This window comes from Temnothorax curvispinosus, unplaced genomic scaffold (genome assembly GCF_003070985.1).
Source record: "Temnothorax curvispinosus isolate PA1 unplaced genomic scaffold, ASM307098v1 QBEX01008353.1, whole genome shotgun sequence".
Classification (NCBI taxonomy): domain Eukaryota; kingdom Metazoa; phylum Arthropoda; class Insecta; order Hymenoptera; family Formicidae; genus Temnothorax; species Temnothorax curvispinosus.
The window spans coordinates 395,939-419,002 of NW_020218133.1; the positions used below are offsets into that span (position 1 = coordinate 395,939).

The window sequence follows — 23,064 nt, forward strand, 5'->3', positions numbered from 1 at the left end:
AATTCGTGTAATTTTAATGCAGAAAGAGCTCGGCGTTAACACGATAAACGCAGATGTTGGATGCATGTATATGCACTTGCGATTTCCCACCGCATGCGACGATTTCTGTTTTATCCGTTTCAAAATAAAGCGACCGACGTCATACGGAAATATTTTTATGCAGTTTCAGCGTAGTATCGACTATCGACAGAGACATAATGAAAATTGAATATACTCCTGAATTATAGGTCTTTTCTCGCTGTTTGCCATTTTCTTTGCCACGCCTGCTCTACTTTCTTTCTCTCCTTAGAACTTTCCTTAACAGTGTGTCGATGTTTCGAAAAATTACCCGTTGCCGCAATACACGATGTAATGACGAGAGTTTTTAGGCTGTGGGCCGAAGTGTTCCATGTAAACTCGAGCGGGGGTGGGACCGTCAAGTGGCAGCAGGTGTCCGAAGATCTGGTCCCGGTGAACATCACCTGCATCCAGGACTCGCCGGAATGCGTCTTCCATATCACCGCGTACAATAGCCAGGTCGATAAGATTCTAGACGTGCGGTTGGTCCAGCCAGGTGAGCCATAATTACAACAAGTATTTTAAGATACTCTAATTAAACCTCGTTTCTTTATAGAAGAAACACCAACGTATACTCATAAAAAAGGATATGTGCGAAGATGTATCTATCTTTGCAGACTGATCTTGCTTTTCAGGATAATATCGCGACGACAATATCGGCGAAGACGGGCACGATTACGGAGCTTAATGCGAGTAATCCTGCTATAATTAATATAACGTAATTGTGTTTAAGGTACACGCATCGGCCAAGCGTCGGAATGCTTCGTTTATTGGAAGGACACAGTGACAAACGACACGTGGGGGCTGAACTTCACGTCTCCCATAGACGCGAAGCAATTCAGAGAATGCTGCGTAAGTTTAGTGATACCACACCCTGAGACATACACGCATTTTGTTACATTATACATCAGTGCCACAACCCTGTTCGCTATCACTCTCTCAACGCGTCTCCGCCTATTTCCTTTCCTCCTTCCGGGTCGCGCCCGAGGAAGTTGTGCGGAGATGATTTAGGGGCGACACACAACAAGTCCGATACAAGTCCGATTCGACTTCTTAGGTCATTTGCAGTCACTAGTTAATTTTCCATACAGTCACCGTCGTTCAAGATTTCAAGGAAAGCGTCCTCTTCTTACTCGTTGAAGCTCGAGCCACCGAACAAGCAGAAGATCAAAACACGCCGAAAGCCGCTGTCGACACCGGCCTCACCGAGCCGATCCAGAGAACCTCAGTGCACCTGCATGACTCCGGAACAGTTCGCCAGACTGCGCAGCCAAGACACCAGATATCGAAGTCCATGCGGTACGTGTGATTTATAAGATATTCTCTTATATATATTTCGTCATACTTATTTCTACGTCATTTAAAATAAAATAATTATAAGACATGTCTCTTTCTTTCTTTATTACTTTTCATTGTATACTTTTACAAATTTGATAGACTCAGATAGACTATAGATAGAACATCATAATATTTCAGAACAAAATTTCTCTGACAAATAAATATCTATTGCAACACAAATTTGACGTAATTTTATTAACTTGCATTAATATTATCCGTGTATTTTAGGGCCGTCTACGCTTCCACGGACCATGGGACGATCCACGGAAATGGACATGACGCCGGGACGAGACAAAATAACAGCGGCCACATCCAGCGCATCTCTCTACGACAACGTTAACAATACTAGCGGAACACCTGGGAAAACACCAAAAGCTGGCGACTCGGCCAAGCAGAAGGAGAAGCAGAACGAGACGTGTCAGACGACCCCGAAGACTGCCAACATTGGAATCGGAACGGTCACAGTAGGATCACAGGCAAGCGTCAGTCTCAGCAATACGTATCCTTTTCGATACGCTCAAAATTATAGTGCAAACTCTAAATTCGGAAAAAATCAACCGTTATCTTTGTATAATATTTAAATAATATTATTTAAATTATTTATTTTTATTAAATAATTTAATATCTTAATTTAATAATATTAAGTTAAAGCATTAAACTATATACGGTATTGAGTCTTTAGAAGAACTATTTTTATTTTTTATTGTCTTCTTAAAAGCGAAATGTTACATTCCCCTTTAGCGGCATTTTGAGTAAAACATTAATTTCTAGTCAGAGAACTTTTTTTTATTTTCTTCGTATTTTTCCTATAGTATAGTGTTTTATAAAAGATTAACTCGATTTCTTTTTCATGGAAATTTTAACTACATGTCCTTTATCAAAGTTAGAAAACACTACCTTGAGCTTATCAATAATTCACCCATTCCACAGATCGACAGCCCCGACGACAAAGGTTCCACGATATCGCCGAAGAAGCAGAAGAGCCAGGACACGTCCACGCAACAGAACGGCATTGAGATGCTGAAGTCGGAGGGCACTCAGGCCGGCGGTACCCTCCAGAGCAACCCTCGGTCGTTCCACCGCAAGGAACAGCTCCACCACACCAAGTCGGCCGACTACACCGAGCTGGAGATGCAGAACGGCAACCTCTTTAATATCGTCAACAATAATCATGGTCACAGGTCGAAGAGCAAGAGCACCGACGACATGCGGATCGAGAACGCGCAGAACGGCATCAGCCTGGACTCGAACACTCTGAAGCGCATGCTGAAGCCGATGCCGAGCATCGACAGCCCGGTAACGTCGCCGGAGATGACGAGAAAACGTCACAGCCATCACAGCTATCACTACCATCCGAGCAATAACAATCAGAAGTACATGATGCAGGAGGTCGACAACGAGAACTATGCGCATCCGTATCGCGCGCCTTACAATAACAAGTTCCAGGGTTCCAGGAGCGCCCACGATATGAGTCGGCAATACTCCGGTATGATTTCTCCTCGCCGGTATCGCTGATTTACTGTTAATTCTTATCGTCGTTTAATTCTTTTAATTCATGATCTTTTCAGATAATTTTTAATTGTTTCAATGTCGTCCTGACGTTTTAAATTGTTGCACGTTTGCTATTTATAAATGTCCATACACATATCTACAGTATAATGAGATTTAATAATTTGGATTTAATGAATCAACGAATGTGATTAATGTTTAAGCACTTTGTTAGTTTTATATGCTGTAATCTGTTCTTTAAAATATGTTAAATTTTTAAATTTAAGTGGGGTAACGCTATCATTGTTGAAATAATTTATTGTTGACAATTTTATGAAATTAATCAGTCGAATGAAAGCCTAAGGTTTTTTTTTTAATTTAAGGAACAGTTGTAAAATAAATTATCACAATTCGGATAAAATTCTCAACAATGGAAACGTTCAAAAGCAATTGAAGGATCGATCACGTAATTTTCCTCTAAAAATACGAAACTTTCCACACAATTTTTCGAAAGATTATAACATGATTTTTATTTGTCGCAAAATGACAGGATTTAATCGAGCGTGATTTAAAATGGCAAAAAGTAAAAAGGTGACAAAGTTCACACCGACAATTACGTGATCGATCCTGCACGTGGTCTCACCCCTTGCCTGACCCCATGACACCGGCGAACGGGTAACGCTGTAGGAAGTCCCTAAGACTAACCGGTGACTGATCCTCTGACGTCTACCTGTCCCTCTAACCTTTAGTTACATCCATTAACATGCGCACACAGAACGCACAATGCGGCAGCCACCCTGATGAAAAGTCACGGGGTCACCCATCACCCCCTAACATTTTGTTACTCCTGACCGTCTTACACAACATGCGCACTAGGGGACAACGTGCTTGTCCTGTCAGCCCTACGGCGGTCTCATGGCTCATTCTCGGACGGACCGCTTCCCAGGTTACGCGTTCGCCGTTCCCGAACTAACTTGACACGTCTCACCCCATTGATCAGCGTACGCGCCGCACGTCTCACCACGTCCACGTCGTACATCCTGCACATTCGGTTGCACCTCTCTGCCCGCAGGCGGCAGAGGCAGGACGTACTTAGATTCGGAACGTAATCGGTGCACAGGTGACATGTCGCCGCCCTCGGACAATGTCATCTTCGACAACCAGTGCTACGCCACCACCCCGAGCTCGTCGAACGGCAACTCCGACATGGAGCAGCCGAACCACTGCAACTCCCGCCGCTGCAACGGCGGCCAGACATATCAGCAGAGCATGCAGTCGGTTTCGACACCGGGCAGCCCGACCAGCCGGCTGCTCCTCGAGTACGAGATGCATCTCAGGAACACCCTCGCCAAAGGCATGGACGCGGAGAGCTACAGCCTGCGCACGTTTGAAGCTCTGCTCACGCAGAGCATGGAGAACTTGGGTGAGACTTGGGTTTAATCTCTTTGACAGGGCCAACTAAATAATTTTTTATTCACGAGGTCTCTTTAGAAGAGCTTAATTAATATTTATAACGAAAATTTAATTAACATTCGCAATGAAAAAAATTCAGATCTTTCTATCGATTATAAAAATTTATTTTTCTCTATTTCTTTTAACAAGTTATTATTATTATTTTTTTAAGATAATTATTGATTGTTCGTTTTGTGGAATTTCATTTAAGAAGTGCGTTACGTCGTGAAATTACTTGCATTGTATTTTAAGAGATTAACGAACGAATAATGTAGTTATTCTCAGTAAAAGGTCTGGCAAGATTTCATTTTAATCTCTGTGTAACATGGCATTTTAGAAATTAAATTTCAGGAAAATAATTACGTGCTATTCTAGTGATCAAGAAACATGGTCTCTTTGTGTATCTCACCGACCCGTGTTCTTTTCAAGCGAATGAATTAATTAAACTTTAACCGTAACCTTTCCAGTTTTTATCAAGATGGTAAAACGATCGAAATAATTGATTGTAAAGACTTACCGTATCGCGAATAATTAAAAAGAGAGTTTCTCTGTTTTTCAGAATTTGCGGAAAACATACCGTTGAACGTTCAGCGCACGCCTCACGCTTCACGAAGACGTAAGTTGAATTAAGAAAATTAAGAAAAAATAATATAATTAGAGAATTAAGAAAATATATAATTGATTGAAAATGCATTTATATCTTCCGCTCGTAACCAATTGTCACGGTTACAGGTTCCAGTTCCAATAAATCGTCGACCCTGCCGCTATCGTACCGCTACTGCAACGAGAGACAGAATAGCAAGGACCGAGACGGCTACTACAGCGATCGCAACGAGATGGTGAGAGAGAAGAGAGAGCGAGACGCCGAACGGGATCGCGGCTATCTCAGCGACTACAATTCTAGGTAAACTACTGCTCCAACCCTCGTTAAGATCAACATTTGCACCGTAAAAGGTTTCACGCATCCGCCTAATTTACCGCGCTTTCATTCATCTGAATGAAACTGAATTCTACCTGGATGGTATAAAGAATAAGTAAATCACGCTTTACACGCGAACGTAATTGCATAGTCAGATAAGAGAATAAGATTCTTCAAATTTAGATTACGATTAAAAATTATAAATATATAAGCCGTGCGTCCACGAAGAAACATACGTGCAATTTACGTGCCGCGTAAAATAATATGAAATATGAAAAGTCTTATTCTCCTCATTTGATTATTCAACAAAAGTATTTTCTCGACAGTGTGAGTTAAATAAAGGCATTGCGTCAGATATGATTCTGTAATCACTTTTACACCGGCACAACGTAGAAATCCCAACGATTCTCAATTTCTAATTATTTTCCAATTATTCACACATAAAATTTAAATATTTTTCTGGAATGAATTTCGTATATATGATTCGGATCAATTGATTCATTAACGCTTTCCACCTCTGCCCCATTGAAATACCACTTTCATGCAAGTAGTGAAACGTTAATTAACGCTGACGCGAGTGATAGGGCCTGATAATAGCCACCGACCCTTCGGTTTGCCAAAGGGTGCGCGCATCGAAAAAGGCGCGAAAGTCCGCCGTTGCGAGACTTTGACATTTAAAGAGCTGCGCCCTGCGGCCAACCGGCGGTCGGGTGGCGGTCAATGAGACGTGCTCGTCCATTAAGGGCGACCTGGATAATATCACCGGATATGTAGTATATCGCCCATCGATAAGCCCCCGCGGGCGGCGCAGAGAAAAAAAGAATGTCACGTGCGCCGTGTGGAGGATATCGATGGGTGACGCGCGTCGACGGGCGTCGCGTGGTGTCTATCGAGGTCTATCGAAGGTACGCCTCTCTCGTTAGAGCGCTCGGGCAATATCGGCGCATGCATGCATCATCCCCGCCGGCCGCCACGGCGCGCGTTGTGCATCACGGGTCAGCGACGGCGGCTGACAACGGCGAAGCCGCACCGTGATAAATATAGAAACCCCGCGAGTGGGCTTCAGCTGGACGGCGAGAGCGAAGAAGAAGGGTGTTCCGTGGTCGCGAGACGACCCACCGACGAAAGAAAGAAACCGCGGCTGGAGTTTCGCTCGCTCGCGCGCGCGATCGTCCCGGCGGATGACTTCCGGTGTGTCGAGGCGCGGATCCGAGAGACACGGATCGGGGACGGGGTCTTGCGAGGACAAGGAATCGCGCGCATCTCGGCGTCCTACGTGTGCTATAGTGCGAGGTGATGTGGTGTCCGAGGGGGTTGCGTTGTGATGTGCGCCGAGTGCAGTTGTTCACGTGAGCCCTTTGGTAAATATGAGGTGTGCGGAGAGACATCGCTATAATAATGAGTCGCTAAACGAATCGATTGCAGTTTAGGTATTGCGTGGTGATAGATGAAAGTGCGAAGAGTGCCGGAGAGAAATATTTTTATTCGATAGGGATGAATCACTGACGTTGAGAACTGGAACACCCATACGAAGGTCGAGTCGCCTTGACACCCTTGGATATAATATTTATCTCGCTGTCGCTGAGAATTTAAATAGAGATTCGAAACTCTTAATTAAGTGGAATGTAATATTTTCGTCGTTATATCTAATTGCAGATAAAGACAATTTTGAGAGCAAGCCCGAGGAAGAAATATTTATCTCTGGATGGAAATAATTTCCAAACGAAATCGACGAGGATAATCGCCCTCGAACGGCAATAATAATTACTTCGTCTGGCATCACGTTTAGCCATACGCAAACATCAGTGCATGCTCTCGAAACGAATGCGCGGATAATTATTTCGTTCTGCCGCACGTGATTGTCGCGGCCGGCACGAAAAACAGAACGAGAGGAAATAATTATTCCGCCGCTGCCGCGAGCGTAAACAGCGACCGTTTTCAGCGCACCGGTGGACAATCATCCCCCTCGTCACCGAGTGCAAACATCGAATTAATTGTCGAACCGCTCGACATCGCCGTGGCGTGATCCGCGGCGCAAATACCCGATCTAAAGCGCCAACGTTGTTCGACAAGGGATTCGAGTTAAGTCGCGACAATGAGCTACAATCTGCAGCGTAAATACAGATCGCTCGAGAGGCGGCGAGAGCCAAAGAAGACGCCGAAATTGCCGAAGTTGCCGGAGAAGGTGTTCTACCGGATCCTGGACGACGGGTCCGGGGACCAGTCGCGGAGCAAGAAGCACGTCAAGTTTCAGCTGCTCGGCAAGGAGGACGACGCGAAGACCGGCGTGCTCAGTTCGGATTTATCACCCGTACCTGCACGGTACTGCGCAACGTCCGTGCATTAGGGCACGGACACGTTTAATCCCTTGTACTTGGATATCGTTTTATGCAATGACGTTCGGCAAGAAGGGCGTTTACTTCTTGCCGAAACATGTTCTCTCGATTCTTTGATGTTTTTTTTTTTAAGTATTAAATAATCGACAAACTCGTCGTACAAACGAGATATTAATCTGTTAATTTTAACAATCGCAACTGATCTTAGCAAGAGGCATGAAGGAAGAATTGTAAATTGAATGAGTCATTATTCGAGTTCGGTATGTCTAACGTTATTATTGATAAGAAACGCAATACCATAAGAGATATACTTTGTTAACGTTTTACTCTATTCAGCATCTTGATTGTACAAGTCAACTTACAAGATAACCTCTGACAATTATTTTACAATTATTTTCGTGACAATTTATCAAATATTATATGGGCGTTACTCAAACTGTGAGAATTTGTGTCTTATTTATGTCGAAGCGGAGCTTCTAAATACAAGGGTTTCTCGCGAAATGCGATAACTTACGTGATGTATCGTATACAATTGATCTACATATTCTACATGATGCACGATGCTTGCAGATGCGCCAGCTGTATCGGGGAATCCGCGCGCGCACAATGGTTCCGGCATTCAGACGGATGGCAGTCCGGCAGCTCGACCTTCGGCTCCGGCGCCTCGAGTTCGATAAATCCAGGATACTCGGGACACAAGAGAGAATCGCCCTGGGATTCTCTGCCGTCCCTGAGACACGAAGGCAGTCTCAACGACAGCGGTTACAAGTCCAATCGAACTGACTCGCTCGAACAAAGGTGAGGGAGACAAATCCCTCACATCCAAGTTAATCGAATCGATGATCTTCGTGCGGGATGCTCGAAAAATCTCTACACGAGTTCCAAAGATAGATTCGTTTAATCCGGTTTTTACTTTTAGTTACACGCCCAAGCAACAATGACTCTCTCTTTTTAGCTATAAGTAATTTAAAAGAAGGATGCAAGAAGTGATTATTAAAGGTAGAATGTAGGGAAAGATATCTGGAAGAAATTGCGAATTTTTAGTGCAAACATGATTGGTGATTGTACGATGAACGCAGGTGTAAAATATATTTCTATAAATTTTATGATTATTTGTCATTTTTTGATTATGTATAATCTTCGGCGATGGTGCAAAATACCTAGATTAGCTTCGCCGCAGAAGAAATCATTAACAGTTATATCTTAAGATTGAACACATTCATATTTTCAGACTGTAACATTTCTCATGTCACATTTATCATATTTAAAAGATGTAGAACCATCTATTCTTAATTAATCTATCGGTAGCTTTTTCTGAAACGAGTACGCAGCAAAAATATAGATATAAATAGATATCCGTAGCTAAAAGTTTAAAGAAGAACATGAACATAAAGAAGAACATGTTCTTTCGGCACAATGCGTACTTGTACTTTAGAGTTCTTTTCTTATAGTTGACGTTCATTCGCTACCATCTACCTTTTGTTGCCCTATATTGTTCGCATTGTCTTCCATACTTTCATTGTGCTCTGCGCTCCCTTCCTGCTTTAATCGCACATCTCGACTGGTCTCTGTACTGTCGCGAAGGCGATTTTATTAATCTTAACAGTAGTTCTTTACATTAAGCAGCCTTAGAAACGTAACTTTTATATTATACTGCAAATATTAACAAATATTTCTCGCTGATCGTACGGTAAGATATGATCCAGTTTGATATAACTCAGTCATATTTGTATCTCATCATATAGAGGAGCACGTTGTGTATGTGAAATAATTAAAAATGGTTGTCGTGTGTGTGTGTGTAAAGTCAGAAATTACAGCTCTCTACTCTCTCTTTAATATTTTTATAAAGCATGAGCTTAAAATTAAAATTGCATAAATTGTACATGTGCATGAGAACTTAGCAATGTGGGAAAAATTTACTACAAATTAATTTTTGCAACAATCAAGAAAAGTATATTCGTAATTCGCCAACGATATAATAAACATTGTTAATCAGGAAAAGTGTTTTCCATGAAACACTTTTTAATTAGAAGAGAGCGCGAAAAGAGAAAGAGAGTCCGTAATTGAATGACGTTTATCTCGTACGCTTTTGTGGCAATGCGACGCAGTATTCAGTTGGACGTGTTGTTTATTCCAGAGGTACTTTTGACAGACAGGACAGCGTCAGATCTGACTACATGTCCGACCGGGATGGCAGATACGGAATCGTTCAACAAGCCTCATTGGAGAGCACCGACTCAAGGCTCTGCTACTTGACGTCTTCCGAGGTGAGTTATCCAAGCACTCGTTGACCTTATCAACCTGATACATCCAAGTGCCACTCGACAGTGCCTTTGTAGCGCGTTTGTATCTATTCGTGCTATGTGCGGTTATGATACATGCGAAGGTCCGCTTGGATGTCTTGCGTTGATATTCTGCATGTCTAGAATATGTCCCCGCCAGTTCCGAATAATTCCACGCCCGACAGTAACCATGAAGCCATGTCGTAGATTATTAATAAAGATCGTATTCTCTTAATTCGCTCCGATAATCGATAACTGTGATTGCTGCGAAGATTAAAAGATTAAATCCCCTGCACTTAGGAATCGTGTACATGCCGTGCTAAATATTAAATCTAATTATGCATATTTTAATATTAATTAAATGCGAGACGGTAATGCACATCGACCGCGGAACACGATTGGGATTATTGATTTAATTGGAAATAGATGGAATATAGATTTTTTGTGAAACAATATAAAGTAGTTAGTAGTATATACGTGTGTATTATATGAATAAACATTTTATAAATGGTATATTTTATACAATACAATTAATTAATATTATTAATATTTATTAAATTTTGGAAATACTTTTTACGAATTGTAATATATATAATACAATTTTCTAATGAAGTAATATATTAAACTAAATTAAACACGTGTGGATATATATAAAATAAAGTGAAATATAACTTATAAAAATGTTTATTTACATAAATTAAAATTATAATAAATTTATTTTTCTTTTATTAAAATTTTAATTAAAAAGGATATAAAGATATATTTGGAATATAATTAATATTTATCGAATTAATTAAAACTACATTTTTTTATTCTAATCAGCTTTTATTACAGTTGTTTTAAATAGTAATTAAACCGTAAATGAAATTGCGAATTAGATATATAATTGATAACATAATGTCGTCTTCCTTTATTCTCTTTATTTATAATGAAAAAGTCGCTTCATGTGGGTTTTATTGCTGCTTGGCTTTTTTTCATCTCTCGCCCCCGTTGCATGCGCTGCACACAACACAAAACTCTCCGCAAAAGCGTATATACGCGACGTGGCATGGATGCATTATTCTTAAAGCCCTTTGAAGAGATTCTCTTTCTCTCGCGCTCTTACCGTCCATTTGTGATTTAAAACGGAGCGAAGTACCCAGCTCTACTTGCGAAAGCTCAAATCGATGAGCGATGGCGGCAACTGTTCTCGAAGGCTGTAAAGCCACTTCAGACCGCGGTAGATAAGAGCATATTTTTTGCGATAAAGCAATTTGCATTTCGTTCGTTTGCTTCGATTTATAATTTGTGGTTCCACGACCACATTGAGACGAAAGAAATACGATTTCTACAAATCTCTTTCTGCGAATATGTTAACAAATAAATTATATAATTTTTAGTAATTTATTCTCAAAGATATAAATTCAACCATTTTAGTATCTTAATATTTTTTTATTGATCGAAACTATACAATAAAACTTATGTTATAATTTTCTATTAATTATAGAGATCGCGTCTTGTAACAGGTTTAAGTTAGGAATTTATATTCAATCGTTTTATTATTGAAATTTCGAACTTTTTCCATTTCTACTTTCTCGACGACGTTAATGCACGCAGGTACATTTCGCAAATGTTTGCACAATACCTCAGAACTACTTCCCGTTTCTAATAGTTACGAGAAATTGCGCAACTCTCGCGGACCAACTCCGGTTGTACAAATTGCGCTCTCGCACTGGCCACGCCTATCGTGTAACGGCGGCGTTACAAAAGAGGTCAGCGCGAATCGGAGGAAACGGAAATGCCCATACGTGTCGATAATCGGGAGTCCGATGTCCCGTTTCGCAGACAATTCGGCAAAAGTATACCACACGAGCACACCGCGGGTCACCGCGATCCATTTTCTTCTCCATTTCATTTATACTATATCTCGCGACAGGTCGTGTGCCAATGTAAGTGCTTGAACTTTCGACGAGTGCATTGTGCGGGCGCATGATCCGCTCTCTTGTGTGTACGAAGGGCGTTTATGTGTGACCGACGAACATCGATAACCTACTGACCCTGTGTCTCGTTCTCGCGAGCCGCTCGAGCCCGTCGCTAAACGCAACCCTTTATACGGAGTAAGCACCCCGTCTCGGTTGTTTTGCACCACAAATAGAAACGTGTGGGTATATAGCTACAGAGGAATATATATAGATATATAGACGTAGACGGGTACATAGAGATCGGTGGAATGGGTGGGGCTCATACGTGTGCAGGAATCTGAATGCGAATCACCGCGTACGTATATATATACGCGTGCAAACACACCACTCCGACACGGGGGTGCATATACACGCGTATACGTTCGGCGACGGTGCCCATCGGGATCAACCGCGGAGTAATGGAGATTCTGTTGGTGCAACGCTTACGCAAACGTTGGCTTTTATTTCGACCAATTGTCCAACAGCTGTTTCTATCGTACCATTTCAGTCCACCGCATCTTTTACGCATCGATCGGTTACAGTGGTTGCATGTAATACGATTTCAAATAGAAGCGTTAAATTTGAAGATACCCATATGTAACAAATAAATTGTATCTAAATATACAGACATAATTACAGGAATATAATGAAACTTTATAGGGTCGTAAATCCTAATTTTATTTCAAGACGATACTCCTTACAAAATAATTGAAAAAAAAAATTGAAAAATTCCGTTCTGGGAGCGATATCAGCATCTTTCTCAAAACACAACAATCTTCCATAAAGGTCGGGGGCTTTTGCGGCGCGTCGTGCGCAAAGATACGCGTCTAAGGGTTAATAGGTCGCGCCGAGATTAGCGGGCCGAGCTCGACGTGCGAGAGTAAATAAGAATCCGAGCACCCCTGCACCATTGCACAAGTCGAGCAGCAGCCTACGCCAACAGGTGCATGCGCAAACGCGCGCGCAAATCTTTCGCGACTTTGGCCCTTCTTCAACCCCCGTTTTTCATCCCTCCTCCCTGTCGCGTTAGCAACGCAAATGCGAATCGGAAAGATCGACGCGCGACGCGATCGACATCAGTAGTAGACATCTGATTCTAATTCAATCGTCCGCGCATAGAAATCAGACGGACCGTATATCGTTCCGATATGGGGGGACACGATACGCTCCACGGCTCACCGACGTTTCTTATCGCCCTCCGTCGCGAGGAACTATGTTGTAAAATTCAATAAAACTTCACGTTGCTCGCATGCGCGCCAACCCGTTATACATAATCCGCGTAGGATAAATTTTTTTCTACCCTGTTTCTCCCTCGGTTTCCTTTTACGGCGACGAAAATACACGACGCTGAAAACGCGAATAAAGAATTAAGGTATATTTGGATATAGTAGCCGAAGATCGGCGCGTTGGGGCCCATTCGAATACAAAGACGATTCGATGCGTTTGATATTTAAATTGAAAATTAGAACTGTTTTTCTAGCTACCTTTTACTTCACTAAGAAAAGGGAGTCTTCGAGAATATAATTATCTCGTGTTTATTACTCGAAAATATATTGAAAGAGGGAGTTTAACGCAGAAGAGCGTTAAAATTAATGTTACAAGACTCTGAAATTCTAACGATCCTCTCTCTCTCTTTGACTAGAGAAAATTGCAAGGTGATAGAACAGCAGCGGCCGGCGGATCTATAAAGAGCTTCTCTTACACCGCTTAAAAGTTTCTCGCTGCCATCCTTGACGTCTGAAAATAAATTCGTCCGAGGACGCGGCTCCAGAAAAGTAATCCGGCGTCTCTCGAAGAATCAGCGCTCGGGGGAGCTGATGCGGAATTACCGCCTTACTTATTGAAATTCGTCTCGAAGCTCGATTCTCCCTCGCGAATCGGATATTCGTCATTGGGGCAGCGCGGTAACAATCATCGCGCAAGCAACTTGGCCGTCAGCGTCGATCAGCGCAGAGCGCGTCACGTACCCCCTCGCCCCCCTATCTCGCCTCTATGCACCCCCGGCGCGGCGGTGCATACCACCCCTTTCGCTCGTACCTCGTTTCGCCTCCGAAGCTGGGTAGCTCCCCACCCCGCGTCGCGGACACCACCACCGACGATATCCCAGTGCCAACCGCCCTCCCTCTTCCATGGCATCCCACCCCTCGCTATCGCTGCTTTCTCCGCTCCTCCTCCTCCTCCTCCTCCTCCTCGCCTCCGCTCGTTCCCTGCAAGCCCCCTTCGACCACCACAAGGACCGAGGTATTGATTCCCCTCGCGGTAGCAGCAGCTCCTCTTCCCTGTTCTCCAGCGGCAGTCCGGAGCGAAGCGCGTTCGCGGCTGCGGACTTGGTGACATCCGCGCGCAAAGGAAAGGGAGAAAGGAGAGGAGAAAAAAAGAAAAAGAGCGAGCGCGAGAGAGAGAAAGAGAAAGAAATAATAAAGAGTTCCCTACATCCCGAGAAGTGTATCTCGTTCGCGTTAAAATTCATCGCGATCGGTGCCAACGCGTCGTCGGCCGCGAGATCCCCAACCGCTTCCGCCGTAGGCGGCGGTGAGACAAAACTCCGACGATGACGAGAGCACTCGGTCGCGATTCCGCATCGCGGTACAACCTCGCGTGCAGCGGGTACCATCGATCGATGGGCGCGTATTAGAGCGGCCACGCATTATTAGCGAGAACGAGCCGAGCCGAGCTGAGCGAGCGAGCGAGCGACCTCGTGGAGAACGCGACGCGGCACGACGCAGCTTATTCTCCCTCTCTCGGCACCCTCCACCGCGGCCTCGCACCGTCGGCGTCGCCGGGGTGCGCTCGGAGAGTGCGGCGCCCGCTGATGCGCCGATGCGCGGGCGCCGGAAGTCGCCGAGCCGCGCGCGGTACACGTCCCCGGACCACGTCGGCAACGGCGCCAACGGCTGTCGTTTACCCGCTGGAGAACGCGGGTGAGGACGCGCGTTTTCGCCCGGAACGACGACGACGACGGTCCCGGTCCCGGTCCCGGTCCCGTGAATCGCATCCGATCCGTCTTCGGCAACGAATCTCCCTCGTCGCACCGCCCCTGCGGGGAGAACACTCGGCGGAGGGCTGCTGCATCGAGCGTAAACGCAAGAACCTGTGCGACCGTCGGCGGAGATGCGAGATTGTAAAACGTTCCACGATGGCGCGTCTGGAAGCGCGATAATCAAGTCCTCGGGGGATTCTCCACGTTGATACGCGAGTCGGAAGTGCAGTCGCGTTACTCGACGAGACCTCCGGTGAATTCAACGAGAAGGATCATTAGAAGAGTTCTTCAGAAGTCTCTCGAAGCGATCGCTGGTTCCCGGAAATTGCGCGATAATTGCGAAAGGGGACTCCCGTAGGACTTCATTGGGATCTTTGCGTCACGGATGCGGACCGGAAGTTAGGGCGCGCGGCGGCGACACGCTGATCGCGCTCCTCTTCAGGGACACTCGCGCGTACGGAATTCGGTCGCACGTGCCGGCGCGCGTCGACAATGGCAACTGGGTACCTGGATCCTCTTCTGCCCCTCGCGCCCAACGATCATCCCGAGGCTGATTTCCGCCGCGGAATGACTTCCGGAGAATCAAAGACAGGTCGATCGGCGAACGACTTACTGATATAAGGGCTACGCGAGGGGAGGGGAGGCTTTATTGATGATAGAGCGCGTGAAAGATTATATCTGAGAAGGGGACAGAAATCAGATAAGGTGCTATAGAGAATATACTCGAGAAGGGGATCGGTTAAAGATTGAAATAATATATTTGGGATGAAGTTGGAGTATTAGATAAGGCGCGGGGTTTAGGGAGTGTACGATGATTTGCAGCGCATTTTTCCGCGAGAGAGAAGAAAATCGATGGCTTTGAGAGGGCACCTATATAGCGATATGTGGGAAAGGAGAGAAATCAGCTGGGGAGGAGCGAGGATCAACATTCAGAGAGTATATCTATATGTATACTTAAGCGAGAGAGTATTTTTCTATGGATAGTTTGTTTCTATTATATAAGCGAGAGAAAAGAGAGAGAAAGATAGAAAATATTCTATATATTATCAACCCCCCCGTCTTAAAGACGGGAGTCGGAGTGGCGTCGTCCACGATCGTCCAGCTCGTCGTCGACGACGATACTTCCTGCTGGTGCGCTTCTCTTACTTAGGAAATCTCTCGAGGAAATCTCGAGGATTCTTACGGTAGAATTTCTCTGCGTATAAGTACCTGCGAACACCCGTGGCGGATATCTCTTCGCCGCGCTTGTGCTTCTTCGTGCGTCATCGCCCACACTTTGGATTCTCGAGATAGCTAGATTAGACCGTAGTCCGTAAAGGTTTAACGTTAAGAGATCTCTCTCTAAGCCGTGATTGATTTTAACAGTGCAAAAGACGTTTGCCTTAAAATAGAGGACTCTATTGATAAATTCGAGGGAGATTTCCAATTTCCCCGGAGCATAAACTTGTCGTAAAACTCGGCGAGCTTGAAGCTGAACCTGATTAACGACAGCTGTTTCCCCGCTGTCGTTCCCAGCTTCCGGAATGTGTTGTTTATATTTTATTCGGCGTGGATATTTGCGATCGGCAAGCCGCTGACGCTTGAATATTGGATTCCGCGAGCGATAATTCCGGCGGAGAGCAGCTGGCAATATACAATATTCAATCGCGAAAGGGACTTTAACGAGAACGTCGAGACTTGAACTTCGAGACGTTCATTAAGATCGTGGGAGTACGAAGCGTTTTTTCTCGAGGCGACACACCATCGAGCTTACACACCGCGACAATCGATCGTACGAGAATATCTCATCGAGCCACGTGGATATTTTCTTCTGCCGTCCGCGAGACAATAAGATGACACCGCCGGAGGAGGAGCGAGACGCCGCCGTGGCCACCGGCGGCGAGACCGTCATGCGCCACAATCAGGAACCTGCAGAGGATATCCCAAGGATATCCTTCTCCTAGGCATCACCATCAGCCGCGGGTTCCGCGTCTCTTCCTCGTTGATTCACCGCCGACAGCGAACGACGAATGATGGTAGAGCCGAGATGGTCGATCAAGTGTACGAATAGCACCCTGGACTTGCTGGACCCGAGCGACGATTGTTACACGGACCTGAAGACGCAGCATCAGCGACGTTGCTGGAAATACTTCTGCTGGTGCCGCAGGCACACGATTAGCGTGATATGCATTAACGAGACGCGCAAGCTGTACTGGTTCAACTGCCGGAACGTGCAGGAGAAGGTGACGTACGGCTCGGGCGAGGGGTACTATCACAAATTACTGCGACTGGTGAACGGGGCGCTGAACGCCTGGGCGGAACGCTACATCGACGGGCTGAGCGTGGCGCGTCGCGAGATTATGTTGAGGATCAACGGCAGCGCGGAGAACAACATGAGGCTGTTAAAGGAGGGCTGCTACTGCCACTACCATCCGCACATGACGGCGGATGCGTGCAACGCCGACTTTCTCAGAAGAGTCGTAAGTTTCTGGGCCGACGAGAGCCTCAGGGGGATACGCGAGAGGCTCCGCGGCATGATGAATATTACGAAAAAGGTAGAGGATCACGAATCGCGCGAATCTCTTTATATCTCTTCTGGAAGGAATGTTTTCTCTCGATATATTGTACATGTCCCCGAATATATATATATAAATATTTATTTTTCCCCGGTGTGTTGCAACGGTCGCACCAGGATTATCGCTCGTATTATTGGCATGCGCCTCGGCCAGAGAAGCGAGGGTAGAAGGGACAAGTCCGTGCCTCCGAATACGCCGTTTCCGTTGGACTTTCGTTCGTCGACCCCCTGACTACTCGCACTCATTCTCGCACTCGAATATCGCATCTCATTTTCATCTCGCCATCGTTTCGCAATAATATGTACCAGCCTGGACAAAAAAATAATCACACATTACTCGAAAAGCGTCACATTTCAAAATCGATAGAGTCTTAAACGCGACAAATGAGCGAAAATAACGAGGGGATGGACAGCGAAAGCAGTGGAATTATTAGACGAAGCATTGCACTTTGCATTTGCGACGCGGCTGTCTTTTTGCTATACGTAACGCGAGTAAAGTAGAAATTTTGGCATGTACGCCCGCGTTAGCTCCTGAAACTGACACGATCTTCTTGCGCAATGGACTTGCAGACGAGTCAAGCTAAAGTTGCATCGATACTAGTTGCCACGTTCGAGTAGCATGCGCTGATTAAAGCTATGAGATTTCTTTGCACATCTCCACTGCCAATTAATTGTTCGTAATGCGTTTGCTCCTTTTTTTAATTTAATGTCCTTTTATTTGTCCATAGTAATCGCCTGATTTAATTATAATGATACTAATTAATAATTGATTATCCATTGCCCGTAATTAATAAAAAGATTTAATGGTTATATATAATAAAGGTAAAATTAAATAATTTCAGTAAATTAGATTATATGACGCATTATATAATCTATAAATACATTTTCAATGGATCAGTAAATAGGTTGTTGGTAAATAAATATATATACATTGTAAATAGTAGTAGATATATTTAACACAATCCATATTTAAAATTCCTAAATGTGCACTTTTAGATAGACGAGGAACTCTCGATAAACTATGTACACGTAAAGCATCCTATCATTGTCAGTAATCTAGATCTTTGCATATAATCATAATCCTTTATCACCCTATTTCACAATCGCACAATACATTTTCTCTATGCACATTTTCTCTCTCTTTTATATACATGACCACATTTTTCCTTTTCACGCATATACGGGCGATTCCACGAAAAACTCTTTTGACATTAAACCGTTTGACATTAAACCGTTATATAAATTTATGTCTTCCTATAAAGCGCGAGTACAAAAAGAATTCGAGTAGAATGAGACATAATCGATTGCCTGCTGTCCAATTTGACGCGGAGTCGTCCGTATTTGTCTCGATTTTCACGGCGATGAGCGCGTTCAGCTAAAGATAAAGCCTAACGTATTTTCCAGATGTCGGACGATGATAGGATGTCACTCACCACCGCCGTCAGCGACGATGACGACGGCGAGAGTGCTATAAATTCGCCCTATCGAAAGCAGACCGGCACGGCTGCAGCTTCATTCAATTGCACCGGTGCAGTTCGGAAGGCAGGGTACGTCTTTCTCTCGTATTACTCTTTATATTCTTCTGTTTAGTCTTTAAAAATAATGAGCCTTGAGATTCTTGAGAACCTATATATAAAGATCTATAATATAACATTAGCATATATATGAAGGCCACAACGAAGAGTAATCTAGAGCGTGCTTTATTCAGTTTCTGAAATATATATTTATATTTATATGATAATCCGCATCAATTTAACAAACGAACGGAGAAAGTTTTTACATAATAAATATTTATCATTGTTATTTATTTATGATATTTATTCGATTAAAAATCCGATAATCTCGAAATTAAATTCAATGATTCGAGAACACGAGCGGAAATTATAGAAATAAAGATGAACGTAATATATAATTATTTTTTAATGCAATTACAAATTGAAATGCAAGAGATAATGAAGTAACGGCAACGCTTCGGAATTTCTAGATTTCTCAGCGTGAAGAAATGGTTGCTGCGCAAGAAGCATCAGATCGAGCTGGCCAAGAAGCGAGGCTGGAGGGGTTATTGGGTCTGCTTGAAGGGCACCACGCTCCTCTTCTACCCCTGCGATTCACAGGAGAGCAGGGCCATGGAGGCGGCACCTAAACACCTGATCATCGTCGACGGTGCGATCATGCAGCCGATTCCCGAACACCCGAAGAAGGATTACATATTTTGCCTGAGCACCGCGTTCGGGGACGCCTATCTATTCCAGGTAAAAAAATTTACGGCGACTTTATCGTAATTCGTTTATTAAAAAAAATATAGAAACAGGAAATAAAATATTCGACTTGCGAGTGTACACGGAAAAGATTTCTCCGTAATGAAGCGCTCTTTACATCTTTTAAACTTTTAATAGATGGAGACTTAAATAAATCGGAACGTGAAAAATAAAAACAGGAGTTTTATAATCAGCATAACTCGCGTAGCTCGCACATAGTTTCGCCATTTTTATGTACGAACTTTTTAATAAGCGTTGAATATTATCGCAAATATAGTACGCCAATTAAACTTGAAGTAAGAACTGTAGTAGAGTACACGGTAAAGTATTGGAAAGTCGGAGGGGAACAATTGTACCGGTTCAGTTTGATCTCCGCACTTCGGTAGCCCTCGAGAGTGCATTAACCGCGCGAATCGCGCTAACTAGGTGTATTTAATTAATCCCGTCTCACGATCTCGTTCCTCGGTCACGCAACACGGCGAACTTTTAATAGTCCGCTGTCGCTACTTAAGAGCTTGCCACGACTTTAAATCACTCGGAAACGTGAGCGACATAGCGAGCGACGAGCGATCGATCAGCTTGGCGAAGTTCGCCAAGGGGGAGATCAAATTCCAGCTCGAGGAGAAACATGGTGTGTTTCGCTTTGTGTTTAGGCGCCGTGTCAAGTGGAGCTGGAGAACTGGGTGAACAGTATTCATTCGGCGTGCGCCGCCGCGTTCGCGCGTCATCGCGGTAAGACCGGCACGCTGCATCTGCTGCAGGAGGAGATTTTCCGTCTGGAAAAGGCGATCGAGTCGGTACGTGAATAGAATACGAGTTGATCGATTTAATTTCGTCAGACTGAGTTTGTTGTCGAAAGTCTAGAGGGATATAAATGAAAAGAAGCTTATGCATGGAAAAGAAGAATCGGATGTAGGCAAAAAAATTCTTGCAATTGCTTTTTATCAGTTTATCAAACTTGACAAAAATTACTACAAGATTTAATATTCTTAATTACGCTATTTTTATTATTAAACTTGATTTTTAGTAAAAGGAAAGAGAATAGAAAAGGAGGAATGCTAATCGTATTGGCTGTTTGTAGGACCACAAGATGAAGCACATGGCGGATCTTCAGCAATCAGTGGTTTCCGACGTCGATACCAAGCAGCAGATCAACAATCAAATAGTACAGTGGGAGGAGAATCTGGAACGGCTCCACTGTGAGCAATTCCGCCTGCGGTGCTACATGGCCAGTTTGCAGAGTGGCGAATTGCCCAATCCGAAGGTAAGCACCACCTTCATTGAAACGTCAGCACCAAGTGTAATATAGAATATTAACGCTTTGTAGACCGGCCAAAATATACGGCATTGTCCGTAATTGCTCCATACTGCTATAGATAAAATCGCTTAGCCGAAGAAAAATCATCTCTAATGTTTTTCATCTCTAATATACATGCTACGATTATTCAGTAATATTCCTGTAACGCAATAACATTTCCTTGCGCATAACTGTTTTGATTTTGAAATTGAAAAAAAAAACTGTCGCAGCTATATTGGTGTTTATAATGAAAATACTTTGAATATTTGTATTTCGTGAGAATATACGTACATATATGTCGCGTCATATTTTCCTCACAATTTTGCGGAGAATTGAATTTATATGAAAATCAATATTACATAAATGTTTTTCATTCGTAACATATTTTTTATTTTTTTGATTAATTTAAGCATACTAGATTACACAAAGGTTTTTGTGCAAACATTTTTATCTCGAGAAGGAATTCGGAAGGCTACATGTTGTCGAGCTGATTCTATTTTGCCACATACATACGCGCGTTCTCGTTGATCGTCGTCGAATGCGACGATGCGGAACTGACGTATTACGCTCAATTCCAATCGCAGTCGAATGGAACGCTGTTATTTGGCCGTGAGCTTTCGTTGCTTTCGTGGAAAAGCCAGTTCTCTCTCGACTTCTCGCCGGTAAACAATATTACGCGATGCAATTTTTCTGCACCATGCCCCATGGGTCGCTGTAATTGCCTGAAAAAAAAAAAAAGAAAAAAAAATCATCTCTCTCGTCCGCAGCGTACACGCAATCAGGATTCGTTAGAGGTCCATCTACGTCGCGCTTATGTAATTTGTGTCATTCGTTATGAGTGATATCGATCGTCAAGGAAAGAGAGAGAAAGAGGGAGAGAGGGCGGGAGGGAAGGAGAACCGGGTAGCCAGGCAATATCCGTTAAATTAACGTTCTCGCGATCGTTGCAGCCAAGCGATTTTAATGCGATTCATAATCAATAATTAAAAGTTGTATTAGAATGCGCAACATTTTGCGAAAGGACAGCTCATTTTTTTACGGTTTTTCTTTCCAAAAGGCATATTTCTCCGAATCAGCAGTTTTAGATCATTCCGCGTATTCTATTATCTGAGAAGTCTTTTAAATTTATAAATTCAAAAATTCTTTTTTTTTTAATCTTAAAAATAACTCAAAGGATTAGCGAGTGGCTTGATCCAGGTAATTAAAGATACTAAATAAACTCCGTGTTCCTTTTTCTTCCTCAGAGTCTACTGACGCACGTGTCTCGCGCCACGAAGCAAACGCTAAACAAGCTGGGCGTGTTCACGGTGTCGTCCTTCCACGCGTTTATCTGCGCGCGTAGCCCGTCCCTGCTAAATAATTTATTGGCGGGTCGCGGAGCAACGAAGAGACGACCGCCGCTGTTGTCGAGATCGAACAGCGGCTCCAGCAGACGCTCGCTGCAGATCTCGTCCAGGGACGAGGAGAAGAGCGTGAAGGTGTCCGTGCCGGAAAATCAGGTACGATCGTCAGGACATCGGGTGAGTTGATCGCAATTCTATTCCGTTACGCTTAGAGTGTGATAAGGATAAGGCGAGCGCGACCCGGCGTTTCCCGTTCGTTGTTTCAGCTGGTCTCGGTGTTCCTGCGTGACGCGATGACCGTGGAGGAGTTCCTGGCGAGCGCGTGCACCAGAAAGAATCTCAATCCGATGGAGCACTTTGTGCGCGTCAAAAAGCGCCGGGATATGGAGGACCATAATTACTTTGTGCCACATAGGACTGATTTGATAGAAACCTATGTAAGTTTGGCGGATCGGAATGGCGAATATAAATGTGCAGAGTTTGTGGGTAGAAAATCGAGATTATATCGAAGATATTGAATAAAATATTATACTGTTTTATGTTACTTGCGAATGAGAGTAATTAAAAGTATCACAATATTATTTCGGATTTAATCGAGCAGAATAAAATTTTTAAGAATGCGTTTTAACAAATAATTTAAAAAAGCTAGGAATTATTTTAGACTATGGTACATGGTAAAATTAATTATTAAATAATTATATAATTAGATAAGTCAAATAGAAAATAATGTTTACTTTGAAAAAGATTACCGTTCTCTATTTTTTTTTAATCGATTGTTTTATAAAATGATTAGATTAAAATTGTTGTGACTTTTAATAAC

The 23,064-nt window shown here is 43.6% G+C and overlaps 1 protein-coding gene across 12 annotated transcripts in view; it reads left to right on the plus strand.

Moving 5' to 3' along the window:
* The window catches only part of LOC112457825, a 45,409-nt gene that overhangs the window by 7,527 nt on the left and 14,818 nt on the right, over positions 1-23,064 (plus strand). For 6 of the 12 annotated variants that reach the window (XM_025021104.1, XM_025021093.1, XM_025021101.1 and 3 more), the window contains exons 3-18: positions 369-553; positions 791-909; positions 1,149-1,356; positions 1,624-1,877; positions 2,326-2,881; positions 3,956-4,306; positions 4,895-4,951; positions 5,068-5,239; positions 8,161-8,388; positions 9,728-9,857; positions 18,751-18,893; positions 19,331-19,598; positions 20,258-20,401; positions 20,686-20,868; positions 22,146-22,421; positions 22,511-22,681. In XM_025021104.1, the coding sequence (XP_024876872.1) occupies positions 369-553; positions 791-909; positions 1,149-1,356; positions 1,624-1,877; positions 2,326-2,881; positions 3,956-4,306; positions 4,895-4,951; positions 5,068-5,239; positions 8,161-8,388; positions 9,728-9,857; positions 18,751-18,893; positions 19,331-19,598; positions 20,258-20,401; positions 20,686-20,868; positions 22,146-22,421; positions 22,511-22,681 (3,445 nt within the window). The remainder of the gene's footprint in view (positions 1-368; positions 554-790; positions 910-1,148; positions 1,357-1,623; positions 1,878-2,325; positions 2,882-3,955; positions 4,307-4,894; positions 4,952-5,067; positions 5,240-8,160; positions 8,389-9,727; positions 9,858-18,750; positions 18,894-19,330; positions 19,599-20,257; positions 20,402-20,685; positions 20,869-22,145; positions 22,422-22,510; positions 22,682-23,064) is intronic. The other 6 variants (XM_025021098.1, XM_025021102.1, XM_025021097.1 and 3 more) reach the window with 6 other exon arrangements.